Genomic DNA, 19,540 nt, shown 5'->3' on the forward strand with positions numbered 1-19,540 from the left:
CCCCATCACACCCTAACATGATAGGTCAGCAAGTGGCTCTCTGTTGGTTACTGAATTAGATAACCATATATTTTCAATAGATGACTGGAATATCATAAAAAACAATTTAACTCAGGGACCAGTAACTTATAAGAAAAGTTAAGTACAAAATTAATTTTAACAACAACAAAAAAAGTAGTAATAGAAAGATTTTTCAGAAAGATTTTTCCAAATTTCTTTTACACTATGCATTTCCTAAAGTCCAGAATTATATTCATCTGCATCTCATTCTTATTGCTTTCTAGTGGAAATTTCTAATCTTATTTTTAATGAATTAAAACAGAACTCTATATCAAGAAGATCTGCAAATATTTTTGGCATGCTCAAGAAAGACTGTGTGTTTTTATAGCACACTCTCCTTCAACAGGACTATTTGTCATTCTTTGAAACACTAAGACATAAAAAAGAAAAGACTCTGTGTGTGGCCATGCTACTTTGCTTAATGCACTAAAATTCAAGGTTTTTTAGAGAGAGAAAAAAAAAGAAGTTTCTGCACCATTGATAATCTGACAGTAACTATTTATTGAAGGTAAAATACTTGTTGTCTGCTGTCACTATTTGTTTTAATACATAATCTCACTAACTAAATGAGCTTAAAGCAATGCAGATAAGCAATGGCATGCACAGGGTCACTTAAATGCCAATTTGACGGTTTCATAAACTTTGGAATTCTTTTCCCATGAGTCTATTCTCAGCTACTTAATTGTGAGTAATATCCATTTACAAACTTTAGGTTGGCCATAAAAAGGTTGTCTTCTATGTCCAGCACATCTTTCAGTGCCCTAAGCACAACAAAAGCTAATAATTAAAGCTTCTTTAAACCTCCATAAAGAGTTAAATGAAGAAGGATCCAGAATAAACTAAGCCATAAAAACTTATTGGCGAAATAAGGTAAAAATCAGTTTCAGCAAAGTAAATGGCAAAAGGCAAACCATAATCTAAATTGCATTTATACAGTATTCTTGAAAACTGAGGTTGTACTCCTGTATAAAAAGCAAGTCTGATAAAAATATGAAGTAACACGACACAGTATTGTTGCTGGTAAGTGTCATTGAGTCACTCTAACTCAAAGTGATTCTTTATAGGATATTTCCAAGAAGTAGCTGGTGGATATGAACTATCAACCTTGTAGTTAGCAGTCCAGTGCTTACCTTACAGCATGCAGAGAAAATTGATTGACCTACATCTATTTTGTGTTGGGTTGTCATTTATTTTATTATATCAAAATTAACCAAATCAGACATTTTAGTGACCAAAATTAATTAACATCAGACATTTAGTGACCAAAGGTATCAAATTCAACATGGCGCTGTTTAATTTTCTTTACTCTATTTTTATTCTAGCTTTCGTTACATCAACAAAGACTATTGGTCAGAAACAGAATAGAAACCAGCATGGAGTACAACATACACATCCTAACTGAAAATCTGCTGCCAGCTCTTTCTAACAGAGGACTTAACTCTTATCTCCACTATGAATTTCTAAAATATTTAGTTCCTTTAAAAAAAAAAACATTCTCATGTACCCATGTTACTGAATATTCAGATAGTAAAATTTATAAATTTAAGAAAATTACTTTTTAGCTAGTTTTTGATCCTTCGTGTATTTTAAAGATTTTCTTGGTCTTTGTTGTTGAAATCCAAATTTACTTTTCCTCATTCGCTTAACTTCTTTTCCTTTGATTTGTAAGAATTCTGATGATGACACCTTTAAAAAATATATAAAATGAGATATTAAGAAAAGTTATAATGTGAGAGACATCCAATGGTCCGTGTCATAGACTTCTAATTTCTTATATATTTTTTAACAGAATATAAATCCTACAGGCGAATTGATACTTTTGTTGCTAATTGCCATGGAGTCAATTCTGATTCCTGGTGACCCCATAAGTAGGCATAGTAGACCTGCTCCATAGGATTGTAAAGGCTGGTGCCTTTCAAAAGTAGATCACCAGACGTGTCTTCTGAGACGCTTCTGGGTGGGTTTGATCACCAACCTTGCAATTAGTAGTCCTTAACCACATATGCCACCCAGAGATAACCTGGTAAATTGATTGCTGTTGTTGTTGTTAAGTGCCGTCAAGTCGGTTCCGACCCATAGCGACCCTGTAGAGGATTTCCAAGGAGCAACTAGTGAGCTTGAACCACTAACCTTGCAGTTCAAACCAACTTTGCAGTCTAGCGCATTAACCCACAGCAACACACCAGGACTCCGGTAAATTGATAGCTTCTAAATCTATTCATAAATGTTTACATGTATATCTTATTGACAATAAAAACATTAGCACCATATTTAGTTACAATATTTTTATTGATTGTTTAAAAATATTGAAAAAAGAGATATAAGATCTTTTTTCCTTCTATGAATCATCTCTTCTTGATCAATACCTCAACAGGACTTACTTACCCTTAGTCTCGTCTCTTTAAAGTTTGGCATGACTCATGGCTTACTGCTTTATACAACTATTTTGAACATTTATCCATTTGTACTGCTTACTTCTATTATATTCTATTTCTACTAAGGAAAAATCAAACATATTTTTGACTCATGAATAATTGCCTTTTGAAAGTATAAGTATTTGTAATAGTGTTCTAGAAAATGTGTAGAATTCACAGTAATGGTTCATCTAAAGATATTTTGTTCTGTGTTTTCTGAGAGTAGAGAGAAGGAAGAATGCAGGGAGAGTTTTCTTAGGAAAAGTAAGGAGATATGATTGAATAAGTAAAAGTCACTTAAGAGAGGTTCTTATCAATTCAGAAGTGAGTTTGGGCTTGATACAGTAATGAGAGAGTTATTGCAACTATTAAGAAGTGACAAAAATACAGAGCATTCCACCTACCTATACAGACAATATTTGAATTCTCTCTACTTGCTCATCCAATCTGACTTGAACCTATAGTTAGGAATACAGAACTTGGATATTTTCAAAGGCAGCCCACTAATCCTGACAAACTCTTAGCAGTTGTTACAAGTTTTTGTTTATTATTGGGCCTAATAACTTTCATTCACCAGTCTCAATTCAAACATCACCATACCAGCACAATCCAGTTCTCTTCCATTTGTCAGGAAGTGAAATATTTTAATAGAGTTGACTCCCCTGGGGCCTACTTTTCCCATCCTTGGTTCCTTCAATGCTACCTCACATAATACAGTTTTGAAGTAATATGGTTTGTCAACTTGAATGTGCTCTTCCAGTCTCAAATTTGTTAGTGTCCTTCCTGGGCTGAACACTCAGCTCTGAATACAATATTTGAGGTCTGATATGATCAGATCAGCCAGGTGAAAAAAGACCCTATTTTATGGTACTTGGTGTGGCGTTATGGATTAATACGCTGGATTGCAAGATTGGTTTGAACTTCAGGGTTGGTGGTCCAAGCTAACCAGTTGCTCCTTGGAAACCTTATACAGGGAGACTATGAGTTGGAAATGACTCAACGGCACTTAACAATAACAATCAATTACTGCAAACTATGATTGCATCTGTCTTCCTATATGAAACCTACATTATAGTCTAAAACTTTTAAGTCCTTTTACATTACTGTTAAATTGTGAAACCTCATAGTTTGTGTACCTAAAGGCAGAATGATATACATGTCCGTAAATTTTATCTGATGTCTGACCAACCAAATCTTATCCATCAAAAGTAGATATTATCTGCAGACTCAATCAATGAATCTTTCATAGTCTCATCCAAATGAACTGGACAGAGCCCTATAGCATTCCACTAGCGCCTTTCGTCCACCAGTTTGCATCCTCTGGGTAACCTATTACAAATCCACTTAATGGTTCACCTGAGTGTCGTCTTGTTTCCCAAACTGATATTGGGAGGCTTTCATAAGTGAATTGCTGAAATCTAGATTCTGATAACAATAGCAATGCTTATTGAATTTTGTATGCCAGGCACTGTTCTAAGTGCTTTATATTGCAAAATAGACATAATCCTCACAACAACAACATAAGGTAGACACTGTCATGATCACCCTCTTACAGATAAAGACAGACAAGAAGCTACTAAATGGTAGAGTGAGGATTTCATCTCTGGCATCCTGATCCTAGAACCTGCGCTCTTCACTATAATACTACTTTGTTGATCACTAGGTCTAATACTTTTCTGATGTCCAGTCTAGTAACTTGAGGAAAATAAATGATGCTGCTCTCTCATGAGTTGTCCTTGCTGGCTCCAAGTGATTACCGATTCCTTTTATAAGGGTTCATGCATACTGTCCTCTTGATGGTTCATTTATTCATTCTAGGGTTTTGTCCAAGATCAATGCATTGACTGCATAAAAAACAATCCACTATAGGCTCTGGTAGCATAGTGATTATGAATCAGGCTGCAAACCTCAAGGTCAGCAGTTTGAAACTACCAGCTGTTCCGCAGGAGAAAGATGAGGCTTTCTGCTCCCATAAAGATTTACAGCCTCAGAAACCCTGTACAGGGTCACTATGAGTTGGAACAGACTCCACTGCACATAACCACCACCACGGTACTATAAGTTAATGCACTGGACTGAAAAGACAGTTTGAACCACAATGTTGGTAGTTCAAACTCACCAGCTGCTCCTAGGAAACCCTATATAAGGTTGCGATGGGTTGAAACCAACTCAGTGGCACTTAACAACAACAACCCTTTTAAAAGAATCAGATGTGCAGTTGCTAATCTCCAGATGCTTCTACCATCTCTCATTGCAGCAGCTCCTCAACACTGATGCTGTCAGGGGCACAACAATATCATTTGCAGGAATCAGCGTGTGTGAGACAACAAGCTAAAACTTATTTAGGTTAGCTCTCAACATCTTTTACCAATCTTGGGCTTCAAGTTTCTTGAATCAATTCTTCTTCTCTTCTATCTAAACTAAAAACTATTCTCCTTGTCAGATTTAAGGGAAGCAAAGTAGGAGTTTATCAGCTTCCTTTTCTCTTTGTCATATTTCTGTTTATTTAAAACCTCAAACATGTTCCAAAAATAAATTAAAGCATTTCTGTCATCTGTTCTCATCACACTATTCATCCATAATGACAGGGCTATCCTTTCTTTTTTCTCTTTCTTTGCTCCAAAACTAACACACAAAATACTATTTTCTTCTTAGCATCATTCACAGGTCTCAACCCATTTTGGATTTTAGCCTTTTAGTATTCTTGCTATAGCCACATGCTACTTTTATATTTATCTATGGATAGGTATTTCTCCTTTTATCTTTTATATGTTTGAAAACTGAATGTAATAGATCACTCAAAACTGCTTTGTGAGAATTTGGGAGGCTTAGGGCTTTCCACACTCTTAAACGTTCTTTTTATTTTAGAATCTCAGGCCATGTCATCAGATCTAAATTTTTTACTGACATCTTCCCTCCTAAAATGTTTAATGATACTCTAGCTTGCTATTGTATCCGTAGTTTCTTTACAAGTCACCACTATTTCTATTTAATTAATCTTTCCTTTCTACTGGTCATGATTCAGACCAGAATACGAATGACCTTGGGAGTGCTGGCAGTTCTGTAAGACATGCACTGGACTGAACACCACAAGGTCAGCAGTTCAAGCCTACCACTTGCTCCTCAGGAGAAAGATGAGTATTTTTTGTTCCTGAAAAGATTTAAAGCCTCAAAAACCCTAGCCAAGGTCTCTGAAAGTTGCAATTGACTCAAGGGCACTTAGCAACAATAACTAATGATCTTTATTGCACTAGTAAGTTTCCAAGGATAGAAAGCATCACAAAGGTAAGGATATGTCTAATTCTTAACTTGATTTGTGAACAGAGACCTTCTGATATATGTCCTAGCAGTTGAAGTTCTGCACTACTTCTCTTTCACACATCTGCGTCAGAACCATTTGTTATGTCCCAGGAGAGCTTCTTCTCCCTCCAATCTGGCCACACTTGCTGGAGTATATTGATCCTTACTCCTGTACCAGAGATGCTAGAGGCTACAATGTCCTCAGACAGGGCAAAGTTCATGAATTATAACTAATCTTGAGATGTTAAAACAAATAGTTACATAAGAAGCAGCTTCAAAAAAGTTTGAGGAAATATTGAATGAGAAGGCATTGGAATTTCTCCACAAACTTTTTGAAGGCTCCTGTCAGCCTACCAGATGCTTGGTGAGGACTTGGTGGGATGAGTCACAGAAACACTTCCAGTACTATTTTTATAGCATTCAATGTATCCCACAATATCCCACAAAACAATAAACAATAAATCAGACATTCTCTTCTTCCCTGGAGATGCCTCTAGTTTCAGTTGCCAAGTGTAAAACCAAACCAAACCTCCTGCCATCCACTCCATTCCAACTCACTGCATTAGTTCCAACTCATAGTGATCCTGTGCACCATCTTCACAATTGTTATGTCTGAACCCATTGCTGCTGCCACTATGTCATTCATCTCACTGACAGTATACCTCTTTTTTTGCTGACCCTACACTTTACCAAGCATGGTTACCTTTCTCCAATCTGTCATTCCTGGCAACATGTCCAAAATACAAGAGATGGCATCTCATCATCCTTGCTTCTAGGAAAGTTTTAGCTGAACTTTTTCTAGGACAGTTTTTTGTTGTTCTTCTTCTGGCAACCCACGGAATTTTCAATATTCTTCCCTCACTCCCTAATTCAAATGCATTGATTTTTCTATGATCTTCCTTAATCACTGTCCAGCTTTCACATGCACATAAGGTGATTGAAAGCACCATGGGATGGGTCAGGTGCACTTTAGCCCTTAAAGTGACATCTTTGCTCCTCAAAGAGGTCTTTTGCAGAAGATTCACCCAATGCAGTATTTCCTTTGATTTCTTTACTGCTACTGCCATGAAAATTGATTGTTGATCCAAGTAAAATGAAATCTTGGACAACTTTAATCTTTTTTTTCCCCATTTGTCATGGTGTTTCTGGGCCCAATTGTAAGGATTTAGGTTTTCTTTATATTGAATTGTAATCCATACTAAAGACTCTACTCTTTCATTTTCCTTAGTATGTATTTCAAGTCTTCTTCTCTTCCAGCAAGAAAAGTTGTTAATGAGTCATCTCCAATCCTGATACCACATTTTTCTTTATAGTCAAGTTTCTTGGATTATCTACTCATCCTACAGACTGGATAAGCATGATAAAAGGATATAACCCTCACACACATCTTTCTTGACTTTAAATCATTCAGTATCCTCTTTGTTCTGTCCAAATAACTGTGTCTTGGTTTACAGATTCTGGAGGAGCACAATTAAGTGTTCTGGAATGCACATAAAGTGATTGAAAACACCATATCTTTACAACGTTATCCATAGTTTGTTATGATCCACACAGTCAAATGCTTTTGCACAGTCAATAAATCACATTTAAAATCTCTCTGGTATTATCTGCTTTCAGTCAAAATTCATCTGACATCACAAAAACATTCCTCCTTCCATGTCCTCTACTGAATCTGGTTTAAATTTCTGGAAGCTCTCTTGATGCACTGTTACAACTGGTTTTAAATTATCTTCAGCAAAATTTTACTTGATATTAATTATATTGTTTGATGATTTCCACATTCCATTGGGTCACATTTCTTTTGAATAGGCACAAATGTGGATCTCTTCAAATTAGTTAGCCAGGTAGTTGTCTTCCATATTTCTTGGCATAGATGAATCAGCACCACTAGTGCTTTTATCAGTTTGTTAAAAGATTTCTATTTTTATTTCATCAATTCCTGGACCCTTGTTTTGTGTTACTATCTTCAATGCAGCTTGAACTTCTTCCTTCCGTACCATTGGTTCTCAGTTACATGCTACCTCTTGAAATGGTTGAAAAGCAACCAATTCTTTTTGGTACAGTGACTCTATATTCCTTCCATCTTTTTTGGAGGGGGGAGGGATGCTTTCTGCATCATTCAATATTTTGCCTATACAATAATTCAATACTGTAACCCAAGTCTTGAATTTTTTAATTAGGTTCCAACTCATAGCGACCCTTCTTTCAGCTTGAGAAATGCTGAGCATCTTCTTCCCTTTTGCTCTTCTGACTTCAGCTCTTTGCATATTTAATTATAATATTTTACTTTGTCTTCTTGAGCTTCCCTCTGAAGTTCTGTTCAGCTCTTTAACGTTACTGTTTCTTCCAGGTGCTTTAGCTTTTCTACATTCAAGAGCAACTTTCAGAATATTTTCTTTATTTCCTGGCTTTTTAATGACCTTGTTATTCCTGTATGACATTCTTGATGTCATCCCACAACTCCTCAGATCTTCAATCATTAGTATCTACTGCATGAAATCTGTTCTTGAGATGATCTCAAAATTCAGGTGGGATATACTCAAAGTGTGTTTTAGCTTTCATGGACTTGTTTAAATTTTCTTTAGCTTCAGCCTGAACTTGTATATGAGCAATTAATGACCTGTTCCACAGTCTTTCCCTGGCCTTGTTTTGGCTAATGCTATTTAGCTTCTCCATTGTCTCTTCCCACAGATGTAGTCAGTTTGATTCCTGTGTATCCCATCCAAAGAAGTATTCATGTAAAGTCATCTCTTATGTTGTTACAAAAAGGTATTTGCAGTGAGTAATTCATTGGTCTTGTGACATTGTATCATGCCATCTCCTGCATTGTTTTTATCACAAAGTCAATGTTTCCAACTACTGATCCTTCCTCTTTGTTTCTAATTTTTGCATTCCAATCACCAGTAACTATCAATGCATTTTGATTGCATGTATGATCAATTTCAGACTGAAGAAGTTGGTTGTTGTTAAGTGCTATTGAGCCTGTTCTGACTCACAGAGACTCTATATAGGGTTTAAGAGGAGCAATTGGTGGGTTTGAACTGCCAAAGTTTTGGTTAGCACTCTACTGTTTATCCTACAGCATATAATTCTTCAATTTCTTTATTATTGATCTTAGTTGTTTGTGTATGTATTTGAAAATTAGTCATATTAACTGATCTTCCTTGTAGGCAATAGATATTATCCTATCACATGTAGCATTGTACTTCAAGATAGATCTTGAAATGTTCTTTTTGCTAATGAATGTGAGGCCATTCCAGGCACAGTAAACCATATATGCTTATCTGATCAAAATGGTCAATACCAATCCATTTCAGTTAACTAATTCTTAGGATACCAAACTTAGTGTTCCATTTCATTTTTGAGAACTTCCAGTTTTCCTAGATTCATACTCTGTACATTACACATTCCAATTATTAATTGATGTTTGCTGCTGTTTATTCTCATTTTGAATTGTGCACAATCAGGAAATGAAGACCTTGAAAACTTTGCTCTATCTGCATCATTAAGATCAGCTCTACTTTGTGAGGTAGTTCTTCCCCAGTTGTATTTTTGAGTCCATCCTGAGGGGTTCATCTTCTGGCACTATATCAGATAAAGTTCTACTGCTATTCATAAAGTTTTCAGTGGCTAACCTTTCAGAAACAGTCCACTTTTCATTCTTTCCCTGTCTTAGTCTAGAAGCTCTGCTGTAACCTGTCCACCATGGGTGACCCTACTAGTATTTAAATACCAGTGGCCTAGTTTCTAGGAACATATAAGCCACCACAGTACAACTAACTGACAGATCAGTGGTGATTAGGACTCATAGAGACACTATATGGGGTTTCTGAAGACTGTATGTCTCTATGGAAACAGCCTCATCTTTCTCCTGAAGAATGACTGGTGGATTCATAAACCAATGACCTTGCGATTAGCAGCCGTGCTCCACAGAGCCACCTGGGCTATTTAGTTTCAGTTTAGAGTCCTCTCAATTTGTTTTCTAAGTCTCTGTTTAAACCATTCTTACTTGTTCTGTGAGGGGCACTCCATCCTACACGTTTTTTCACAGCTGAAAGTGTATTTTTGTCCTTAACCAAACATCCATTAATTGTTGTTATAAAAGGGCCGTATTGCAAGTGGTAAGGAGTAAAGGTTGCAAAATTAGGCAATCTTAGTTCAAGTTCTGCCTCTACAACTGGATGATGTTTATACTGGGGCAAGTTACTTATCATATCTATAACTCTGTGTTTCAGCTGTAAAATGAGAGTAATAATAGTTGTTATTAAGTATAAATGAGATAAGATGTGTAAAATATTTATTAAAATGACTGGCTCATGGTAAATACTCAATAAATTCTAGTCACCCTAAGAAACGACTGCCTCTTTTTAACTAAAAATAAATAATTTTGCATAGCTTCTTAATATTTTCTACCATCAAAAGTCAAAGGAACTAACATTATAGGAATTTTCCAATGAAGAATCTGACATTTCTGACAGACCATCATGATTAAGTCAATTTTTAGAAAATTCATATTTCTCTTTGACACACTTAGAAAATTTCCATTTGCCTCTTGTGTGCACTTTTTATTTTCAGACGCCAAGTGGCTCAGGATTAAAAAAAAATGGATAAAACTATCATCTGTAAGTGTAATATTTTTTCACCAAAATATTATAGACCATGCTTACTTGGTGAATAGTAACCCCCAGGACTGTGGCCCTTAGTTACTCTTCAAACCTGGAACTGAACTTACCCCTATGACTCAACTTTCAGAAAAACAATAAACAAACTTACCAAGTGACCAACAACACCAGAAATATATGCATACACACTTCTTAAAAACAAGCAACCAATGAGATCAAAAAGGCAGTGTTTGCCAAGAGACAAAGTTCAGAAGGTAAGAAAGAAGAGGAAAGAAGGTCAAATGGAAAGGGAAGCACATGGAGGATACCACATGAGTGCTTGCAAAAGGACTGTGGAGTTGTAATCAATGTCATAAAATAAAATGTGTATGATTTGTTGAATGGAAAGTTAATTTGCTCTGTAGACCTTCACTAAAATCACAATAAAAAGCTTTAAAAAGATATGGTAGTCTTTTAAAATGCCTTCTTGGTTTCCACATGAAGAAGGTGTGTCAGCCAAACACACAATTCATCTGTGAATCACAAGTAATTAACAATGAGTAGATAGTCTTGGCAGGCTTCACTTCATAATCCAAGTGTGTGCTTTAGAAAGATAATATGCGTCTGATAGGGATGGCCACAAGATAAGTTCCTTTTCCCTGGTGGCAGTGGTAAGATTATCTCTGCATCTTCCTTATTACCTATTGTCTCTGGAAGATCAATATACTAGTATCATACAGAATGAATCTAAGAAGGTAGGACCTCAGAAATGAAGGAAAAACAGGAAGTAATTGTGTTACCCAGACACAAGGTCATCAGGACACAGACTAGCTTGGGGACAAGTAGAAAAAAGTTAAAATATAAGCAGCGATGTTTGAGAAGAATCCAGGTCTTGGAGACTGATTATACATAAATGACAAGGGAAGAGAATTGTCATAGATAAATCCAATGTTTCAGAGTTGGGAGTTTGGGGCAAAAGTTGAAGAACTAGTTATGGCCTGTTGATTTAAGCATGGTAGGTATGTAGTGATTGGTGGGTAGAAGGGCTCAGAAAAAGAAAGATCAAGTAGCAAGGCTGTTTAATCAAGAAAGGGCATCTGTCTGAATTAGTCAGGGAGGGGGCCCTGGTGGTAATCAAGATATGCTGTGGTAAAGGTAAAAGTGAGTTTTTCGTAATTCTCATAATGTATCTATGTGTACATTAATTTAAAGGAAATTTAAAGAAAAGTATTCAATAATAAATAATAGTAGGGCAACATGCAGACATGATAAAAATTATAGAAATGATACATAAAGAAACAAGCTAGGGAACCCTCTCACAATAAGACTCAAGGATTAGGGTAGTCCTTAATGGTAATTCTAGATGGGGAATTATAAAGCTACAAAGGTCACCCAGTCACCTGACTCCCCTGAGATGGTAACAGGAAGACTCTTGGTGGTTTTGAAAGCCTTGAGGATTTCTTCCCAGGATCATAATTAAAGTTTGAGGCATAAAGTCCTCAAAAATTGAATGTTTCCTTTTCCCAAATGGGCAATTTGCACTTCTGAGGCTCAGTTTTCCAGAGTAACCACCATCATGCTTCTCCCTGGACCATTTCCTCATAGCTGCATATCCCGAGCTCTCATAACTCTGTTTCCAACATAAACATTTAAAATATATATTTATTTATTTATTTATTTTACCTTTAGAGACACTCGTTTGGCTGCTTTTGAATCCTCTACAGGCTCTTCATCTTCTGAAAGGTTACGTGTTTCCTCTGTCGGCTGAACTTCTGGAATTTCCTGAGGTTTAGATACCATACTACCTGTGTCTGAGACTCCCCATTCTGATATGTCCTCTTGTTCAATTTGAAATATACTAGATAAGTCTTCAGGAAGTTCTTCAAGCAGAGTTTGCTAGAAAAGGTAAACATAAAAGAATGTTCTTTTTATTGACCCCCTCCAAATTTTTAAGTCATGTAATACTTTCTAACAACAAAATAAACAGGCAAAGACGTGTTTAACATTAAGCAGAATGATAAATTTCCTCTGAAGGTTTAGAAACTCAAAACTTAAGGAAAATGGAGGCTGGCAAAGTGTTGTCCTCAGCCCTTTGTCACAGAAAAGATACTACACTGCAGTTATTATCACAGACTCCAAGAAAATAGACAAACTATGAGCTTACCTTCACTTCATCCAACACTCACACAGAGTCAAGGGCTAGTGTACATTCAACAAAAAGTCATTGCTGATCTTCATTTTCATTATCCCAGTGTAGTTTCTGATCAGTGTAGTTTCGTAGGTCCACTAAGACATCTGAGCCCTACCCAAGCCTGAGGTTGTTTGGGCTTGACAAATGGGATGCTACTCCTACTGAAACCTGGCCTCAGTTGCTCAAGGAATAATGTAGTACTGACTCAACAGTCTTGGAAAGACCCCAGGACCACCTCAGCTCCATCATGAGGCCAAATGAAAATTCCTCACTAATTCTCACCCCTACACCTATTTTGTGTTTCTTAAAACTATCTCACTGAGCTACAGCTGTATCTTAGCAGGTCTTAGTGAAGTATCTTCATGGCCAATTTAAACCAAAATCATTTGCTTTTGTGGAGCAAAGGCAGTTAAAACCCCCACTGCCTCAAATTAAAAAACGGTAAAAACCAATCGTACGTAAAAATCTGAATTCTATAGAATGACTGTGAGATGCAATTCTGTCGCTTTGTTTTTGATATCATCATTTGCTAATAAGTAAAATAAAAGGAACAATGACATATGGTAGCAAATATTATATAAGAACAATAGTTCTTTAGTATGCAAGAAGGAAATTTTTAAGAAAATAAAATTTTGTAAAATGAAATTTTAATCTTAAACTTGTATTTTTATAAACCCACTAGATGGGAAAGGGTAAGAACTTTGGAATCAGATGGGACTGAATTTACATCCTGAATCTGTCCATAAGTAGATATATGATATTTGTCAGATTATTTAACTTTGTTTAGCTTAATTTTCCACATTGACTGAAAAGGTAACTAACAAAGCTGTCAATAAAATGGCAGAGGATGGTATGTACAATGGACCATCCACCTACTCATTGATTTTTATGTCCCAGAGGTTTTTTTGGTCTTTTTAGTATTTTATTGTGAATTATGTGATAGTTTACATGGGAGAACATTAGCTTTACATTCATCCTATTATATATAATTTCATTGCTATGGCTACAATACCCTCCATGCACCATCAACCAACCAAAGGGTATACACTACAAGCCTGCCCCCCGGTTGTCAGCACACAGCCCCTCTCCCTCTCTGGGCCTAAAGTCCCCAGCCGCTCCATCTCTCCACATCATCGTCTCTGCCTCCATCTCTGGCTTAACTTATTCTCTGGGTAGGGTCCTGCTCTCTGCTCTTCACCCTTGATGGTCCCAGGGACTTCTGCTCCTAGACTGCAAAATCAATCACTCCCCTCCTTTTGTTTCAAAATGTCCACTTTTATATTTCCAATCGTCACAATCAGTCCTGATAACAATTATTCACTATTGTATCACAAAAGACCTATCCACATCTGCTTTCATCAGCCCTGCCCAGACAGATTGGATACTACTCAGTGGAGACTCTACCTTCCTCCATGCCCTCTGGATCTAGGTTCCCTCTTGAAAGCTTGTAAGCCAGTCACTTCTTGCCTTTGTAGCCCCCTCATTTTGCATTGCCAATGTCCGAGTTGCCCATCCCTGTCTACTTTGTGTATGGAGGGGGTGGTAATGATCCTCACTGTAAAGATTTGTTTCCCCCTTTTGAGGTACTGCTTCCATAGGTGTAGGTCAAGTTCATCAAATTGTATTAGAATGTCCCATAGGTTTTGTTCACTCCCTTACTTTTGGCCTTTTTTTTAATTTAAAATTTTTTTTATTTTTATTCCTGACTTCCTATTTTTATTCTTTGTAAATATGTGAGGCAATTGCTCCTCATGATGGTTCTTTATATTTGAAGTGGTTGCCTCTTAAGAAAAAGTGTTCCACTAAGAATGCTCTTTTTAACTTCAGTGGGCAGCAGGTTTGTCAACAGGGAGGGAAAACTCAGTAAAGAAGGCTAAGAATGATTGTACAACTTGAAATCCAATCAATGTCACTGAATTCCAATCAATGTCATTGAATTGTACATGTAGAAATGTTTGAACTGGTGTACGTTTTGTTGTGTATATTCTCAACAATTATAATAAAATTTTAAAAATAATAATAATAATGGTCCTTTTTTAAAAGGAAGCAAATTGCATGAAAGAGCTTAGAGGGCTCTGCCCTGTGGCACTGAGACAGTCATAATGAAACTGCAATAATCTGAAGGCAGCATCCCAGGCACCACTTAGAAAAGAGCTGATCTTCCTAGGATAGGACCTGCTGCCCAGAGCTGCCCAGAAAAATCTTAGCCCAGGAACTGGCAAGGGCAGTTTCTAGGGCAGTCTGAGGGACAAAGAGAGTTTTGCTGTCTGGCATGGAGGAGCCACCAAAAAAGTATGTCTGGAATGAATGATACTGCAGAAGAATCTTTTTACCATGGCTAAGTGCATGAGACATTTTACCTCTAAAGTAATAAGTTTCCTCATAAAAAGCCAAAGTCAATGGTCAATAGGTGATTATGCTTATAAATGTCAATGCTGAGAGTATGGTTTCCAAAGTTACAAAAAACTCTGTTATTTTGTTTATATCTTTATTTTAAATAACCAAGATGATGTCTAAACTAGGTTTCTAGTAGTTGGTCTCTTTCACTGTTTCCTTCAAATGATATATTTTCTTATACATTATATGAGTATGTAACTAAGGGTATTAAGTCCAGTTTATTATATTAATAAGGATTTCTATATCCCTAAACTTAACTAATGGAACATTTGAAGCTTCATGTGCTTTTTGTTGTTGTTAATCATCGTTGACTCAGTTCCCTCTCATAGTGACCTTGTGCAGGGTTTCCACGGAGTGACTGCTGGGTTAGAACCATCAACCTTTCTGTTATCTGTGTAGTGCTGATCCTACAATGTCACACCAGGACCCCAATGTGCTTATGAGAGATCTTTAAAGGACAGAGGTTTTTAAAAATATCTCCCCAGAAATAATGTAACCTAGAGCCAACTACCCTAGATATCAGTTGTAGGCTCGTAGTTTATTTGGGAAAAGTGTACAATGCAGGTATCCTAACTTTGGGGAAAAGATATGTCTCCATCCAAAAGTATCCCAAACTCTAGTAATTCAAAGGTTTACAGCATCCATGGTTGTTGTAAAAAGAAAACATGAGTTTTCTTAACATGGTAAGTTTTCTTTAAAATGAAAGATAACCTGAATTTTTATGCATGTGAGATCATATTCTAAGGAACTTACTATTTAATGACATCATTTGACAAATCATTTGGAAAGGAACTGGTCATCATGCCATCATCATTTGTTTAATGTAAATGTGGATTTCTATACACAAGAAACACTTCCCACTCACATAAAATAGGTTCTAAATTTCTTTGACTACCACAGGTATTTTGCCAATAATGGATGAATAGGAAGTTTTATTTCTGAAATAGGCTTCTATCACTAACTATCCATCTTTGTCTACAAAAGTCTCTCCTGGTCAGTCCTTTAACAGTTCTTCCTCCTAAAAGAAGAGGCTCTCTTATAAGTTTATAAGATGTAAGGTGATGTTCTCTTATAAGCTAACACCATTTTCATAATTATCCAATTCTTTTCTAGATCTGAATGTCTCTAGACCAGAGGAATTGTTAACTCTTTCCCTGTTAAAAGAATTTTGAGCTTTAACTCAGAAAGTCTATGGGTGGGTATCAGTGGAGTCAGAAAATGTGGATTCCCAGTTGATAATGGGTTAAATTTACTTCGAAAATAAACTAGATATCTTTAAAATATGCAAGCAATAAGAGGCAGCTTCTCACTATACTATCTCAGGAAAAAGCAAATCAGTTGGTATTGAATCGATTCTGATTTATGGCAAGCCCATGTGTTTCAGAGTAGAACTGTGCTCCCAGGATTTTCAATGGCTGTGATCTTTATAAAGTAAGCTACTAGGCCTTTCCAGGTTTCAAGGTTGCTTCTGGGTGGATTCAAACTGTCAACCTTTCAGTTAGTAGCTGAGCATTTAACCACCTGTACCATCCAGGGACTCCATTCTAATGTAGATAAGGAATATATATTTATTAAAGATTTTACCATACGCGGTTCCTCGGCACTTATCTGTAATCCGAGCTCAGATTGTGTCTGAGATTCTTTGTGCCACTGAATTTTCCCCATTAAAGAAACATCCTAGACGGGCGAGAAAAAAAAAAAAAAAATTACAATAAAGCCAGTTTTTAAAATCAGTGATACATTCAATGTAACAAATATCTGGTCAATATATGCAGTAAATGAGAAATATAGGAGAAATGTAATTTAGTCAATGTAACAAATGAGAAATTCAAAACAAAAGGTACAATCAAAAGTTTTTGTCTATTCATTACAAGTTCGTGGCTTTTAAAATTATTGATTTCTATAAACATATCACCAGATTTAAAAGCCAACGTTTTTGGTGTTGTTAAGTGATGTCTTATTAAGTCAGTTAGTCTGAAACAGTGCAGAGGATCATTTCAGAATAATAAAAGAGGCAACTCATTAAGAAGATACAGCACTCTACACTAATGGCAGAACTTCAAAATACACAAAATAAAAATTGACCAAATTAAAAGGAAAATCAAATAAATACACATTTAAAATTATAAATTTCAAACCAGAAGCTATCAGACTCCAGATACATCACTCTTAATGATATGTAATTAATAACTAGGCTAATAGATATACTAGCAAGACACTAAATGTGAAAGTCAGTAAAATAATTTATATTCTTATAGATTTATAAAGATATTATTGAAGTATAAACACATGAGAGACACAAAATTCATAGTAGCTCTGAAGAGGGAGATAACTACTGGGGAGAGGTACAAAGGGTAGTGCAACTCTATCCTCAATGTTTTATTTAAGCAGCTGAAGTAAACATGGCAAAAGATTACAATTTATATAAATATTAATGATTGTATTAAATAAAGAAATTTCTCAACACATTCTGTGTGTGTTAAATAATGATGTCAAGGATTAATTTTTAAAATACCTCAAGAAACCTATAGCTTACCTCACTTGTGAACATAAATGCAAAATTCCTAAATTAACTATTTTTAAATCAAGTGGTATATTTAGAAATAATGCAATTTAATCAAAAAAGGTTTTCTCCAGAAGTACATAAATCATTCATTGTCAATTTATTAGATTAGTAAACTACCATGCAATTGCATACAATCACCTCAATAAATGCTAAAAATAAAATTGGTAATAAAATTCAGTACCCAATGCTAAGAGAAAAATAGAAATAGGGAGGAAAAAAAAACTTTCCTAACTCTGTAAGAGACCCCTGTACCAAGAATTGTATGTTACAATAGGACGGACACAAGATGGATGAAAGTCAATGAAATAGTAAGAAACAGTATACAGTATAAGTAGTATAAAGGAGAAAACCAAAATGTCACTATTGATATATTTTATCAGTATACATTTGGAAAAAAGGTAAAATAACAGTCAACTGAAAAACTATTACACCAATTTAGATGCAAGACTTATTTATAAAACTCACCATAGAAAATTTCACAGCAGCAATAACCAGTTAAAACCCTATTCTCAAAATGACAATGAAATCCTGATGTAAGTATCAAGTATATAAATCCCAAAAATATTATGTTGAACAAGAAGTTTCAAAAGTATTGTGTCAAACAAAAGAAGTCAGCTTAAAGTGGCATTAGGATAGACAACAATAGTCCTAAGTCCTCAGTAAAATGCCTATAAAGATAAACCAACATGAAAATCACAATAGTATTTTTTTTTATAATAAACTCAATAAGAGGGCTTCCTCAGGGACAGTTTCAATTAATTTTTTCTTGTTTATTATCTATACTTTCTTGCTTCTCTGTGTATTTCAAAAATTTTTGTTGAAAGGCATTTAGCAATCTGGGGAGTGTTTACTCAAGAAAAACAACTGAGAACCATTCTGAATGACAGTAAGAGGTCAAGAGAGCACTCCCATCACAGAACACTGATGGATCTACAGAGATAAAGGTGCTTTTGCTCTTTTTTTTTTTTTTTGTCTACTCATCTTCACTATGAGGACTAGAAAGGATACATGAACAAATGTACACCCCCAGGTAGGGTTCTACTATGCATGTGGAAGAATCTGCACAGAAAGGATCTCTGGATGAAGAATCAAAGAAGGGATAGGAGTCAAATGGAAGAATTTACAATAGGAGTGTCATCCAAAGCAGGTCTGGCCAGCCCTGGGATGGTGCTCACTAGGAGAGACAGCTGAATGGAATTGAGGCGAGAAAAAGGCCAAAAACAAAACCTTGAGTTACATTACACAGCACAACAAGAATATCTTGATATATCTCAGGTGGCTTTGAAGGTAAGAGGCCATAAAGTGGCGCAAAAATCTTACTCATATTTTGCCACATTTGGGGGTTGCTTTGGGGGGGGGGCAATTTTAGACTTTCATGTGTAGTCTGGGTTTTGGTCCTCCTCCTATCTTGGAGAAGCTCTTTCTCTTCTCACCTTACCCAAAAAGAGACAGCCAAGACACAATCACACCCTATAAATCTCCATTATCAGGGAAAGAGCCTATACTAGCTACTATACTATAACAGTGTCTACAACCAACACCTACTAAAAGCACTCTGAATTGAGCTGTAAGAACAGTGAAAAGAGAAGACCATCTCCTGATCACACATACCAAAAAGCAATTGTAGAGAACTTAAGAAGACAATGACATACATTCAACTAATTAATACAAATCCAACAATACCACAATATCTAAAAAGCAATAGAAACTTTCTGCTTACATGATAAAACAAGACAGAGTTGCTCAAACAAACAACCAAAAGGGAGAGCTAGAATTTGAGGGGGTGGAAACCAGACTTTGAAACTGCCAAAACAAGAATTCAAGAGAATGATATTGAGGTGAATCCAAATGTTCCACAGAAAGATCAAGGAAAATGAGGAAGAAGTCAGAAAAGTGCTGCAAGGATAATCAAACAAAATAGACACAGCATTGGAGACAATAGAAAACCTGCAAAAAGGGATCCAGACAATCACTAATAAAATATTGTTGTTGTTGTTGTTGTCAGGTGCCA

The 19,540-nt window shown here is 35.9% G+C and overlaps 1 protein-coding gene across 1 annotated transcript in view; it reads right to left on the minus strand.

Moving 5' to 3' along the window:
* Nucleotides 1-1,611: 1,611 nt before the first annotated feature.
* LOC102821351 (putative uncharacterized protein C14orf25-like) overlaps nt 1,612-19,540 on the minus strand; it is a 98,429-nt gene continuing 80,500 nt past the window's right edge. Inside the window, exons 3-4 of the mRNA XM_006835499.1 lie at nt 12,059-12,271; nt 1,612-1,746 (exon numbers count right to left, since the gene is read on the minus strand). Coding sequence (XP_006835562.1) covers nt 1,612-1,746; nt 12,059-12,271 — 348 coding nt within the window. The remainder of the gene's footprint in view (nt 1,747-12,058; nt 12,272-19,540) is intronic.

Source organism: Chrysochloris asiatica, unplaced genomic scaffold, assembly GCF_000296735.1.
Source record: "Chrysochloris asiatica unplaced genomic scaffold, ChrAsi1.0 scaffold00017, whole genome shotgun sequence".
NCBI lineage: Eukaryota > Metazoa > Chordata > Mammalia > Afrosoricida > Chrysochloridae > Chrysochloris > Chrysochloris asiatica.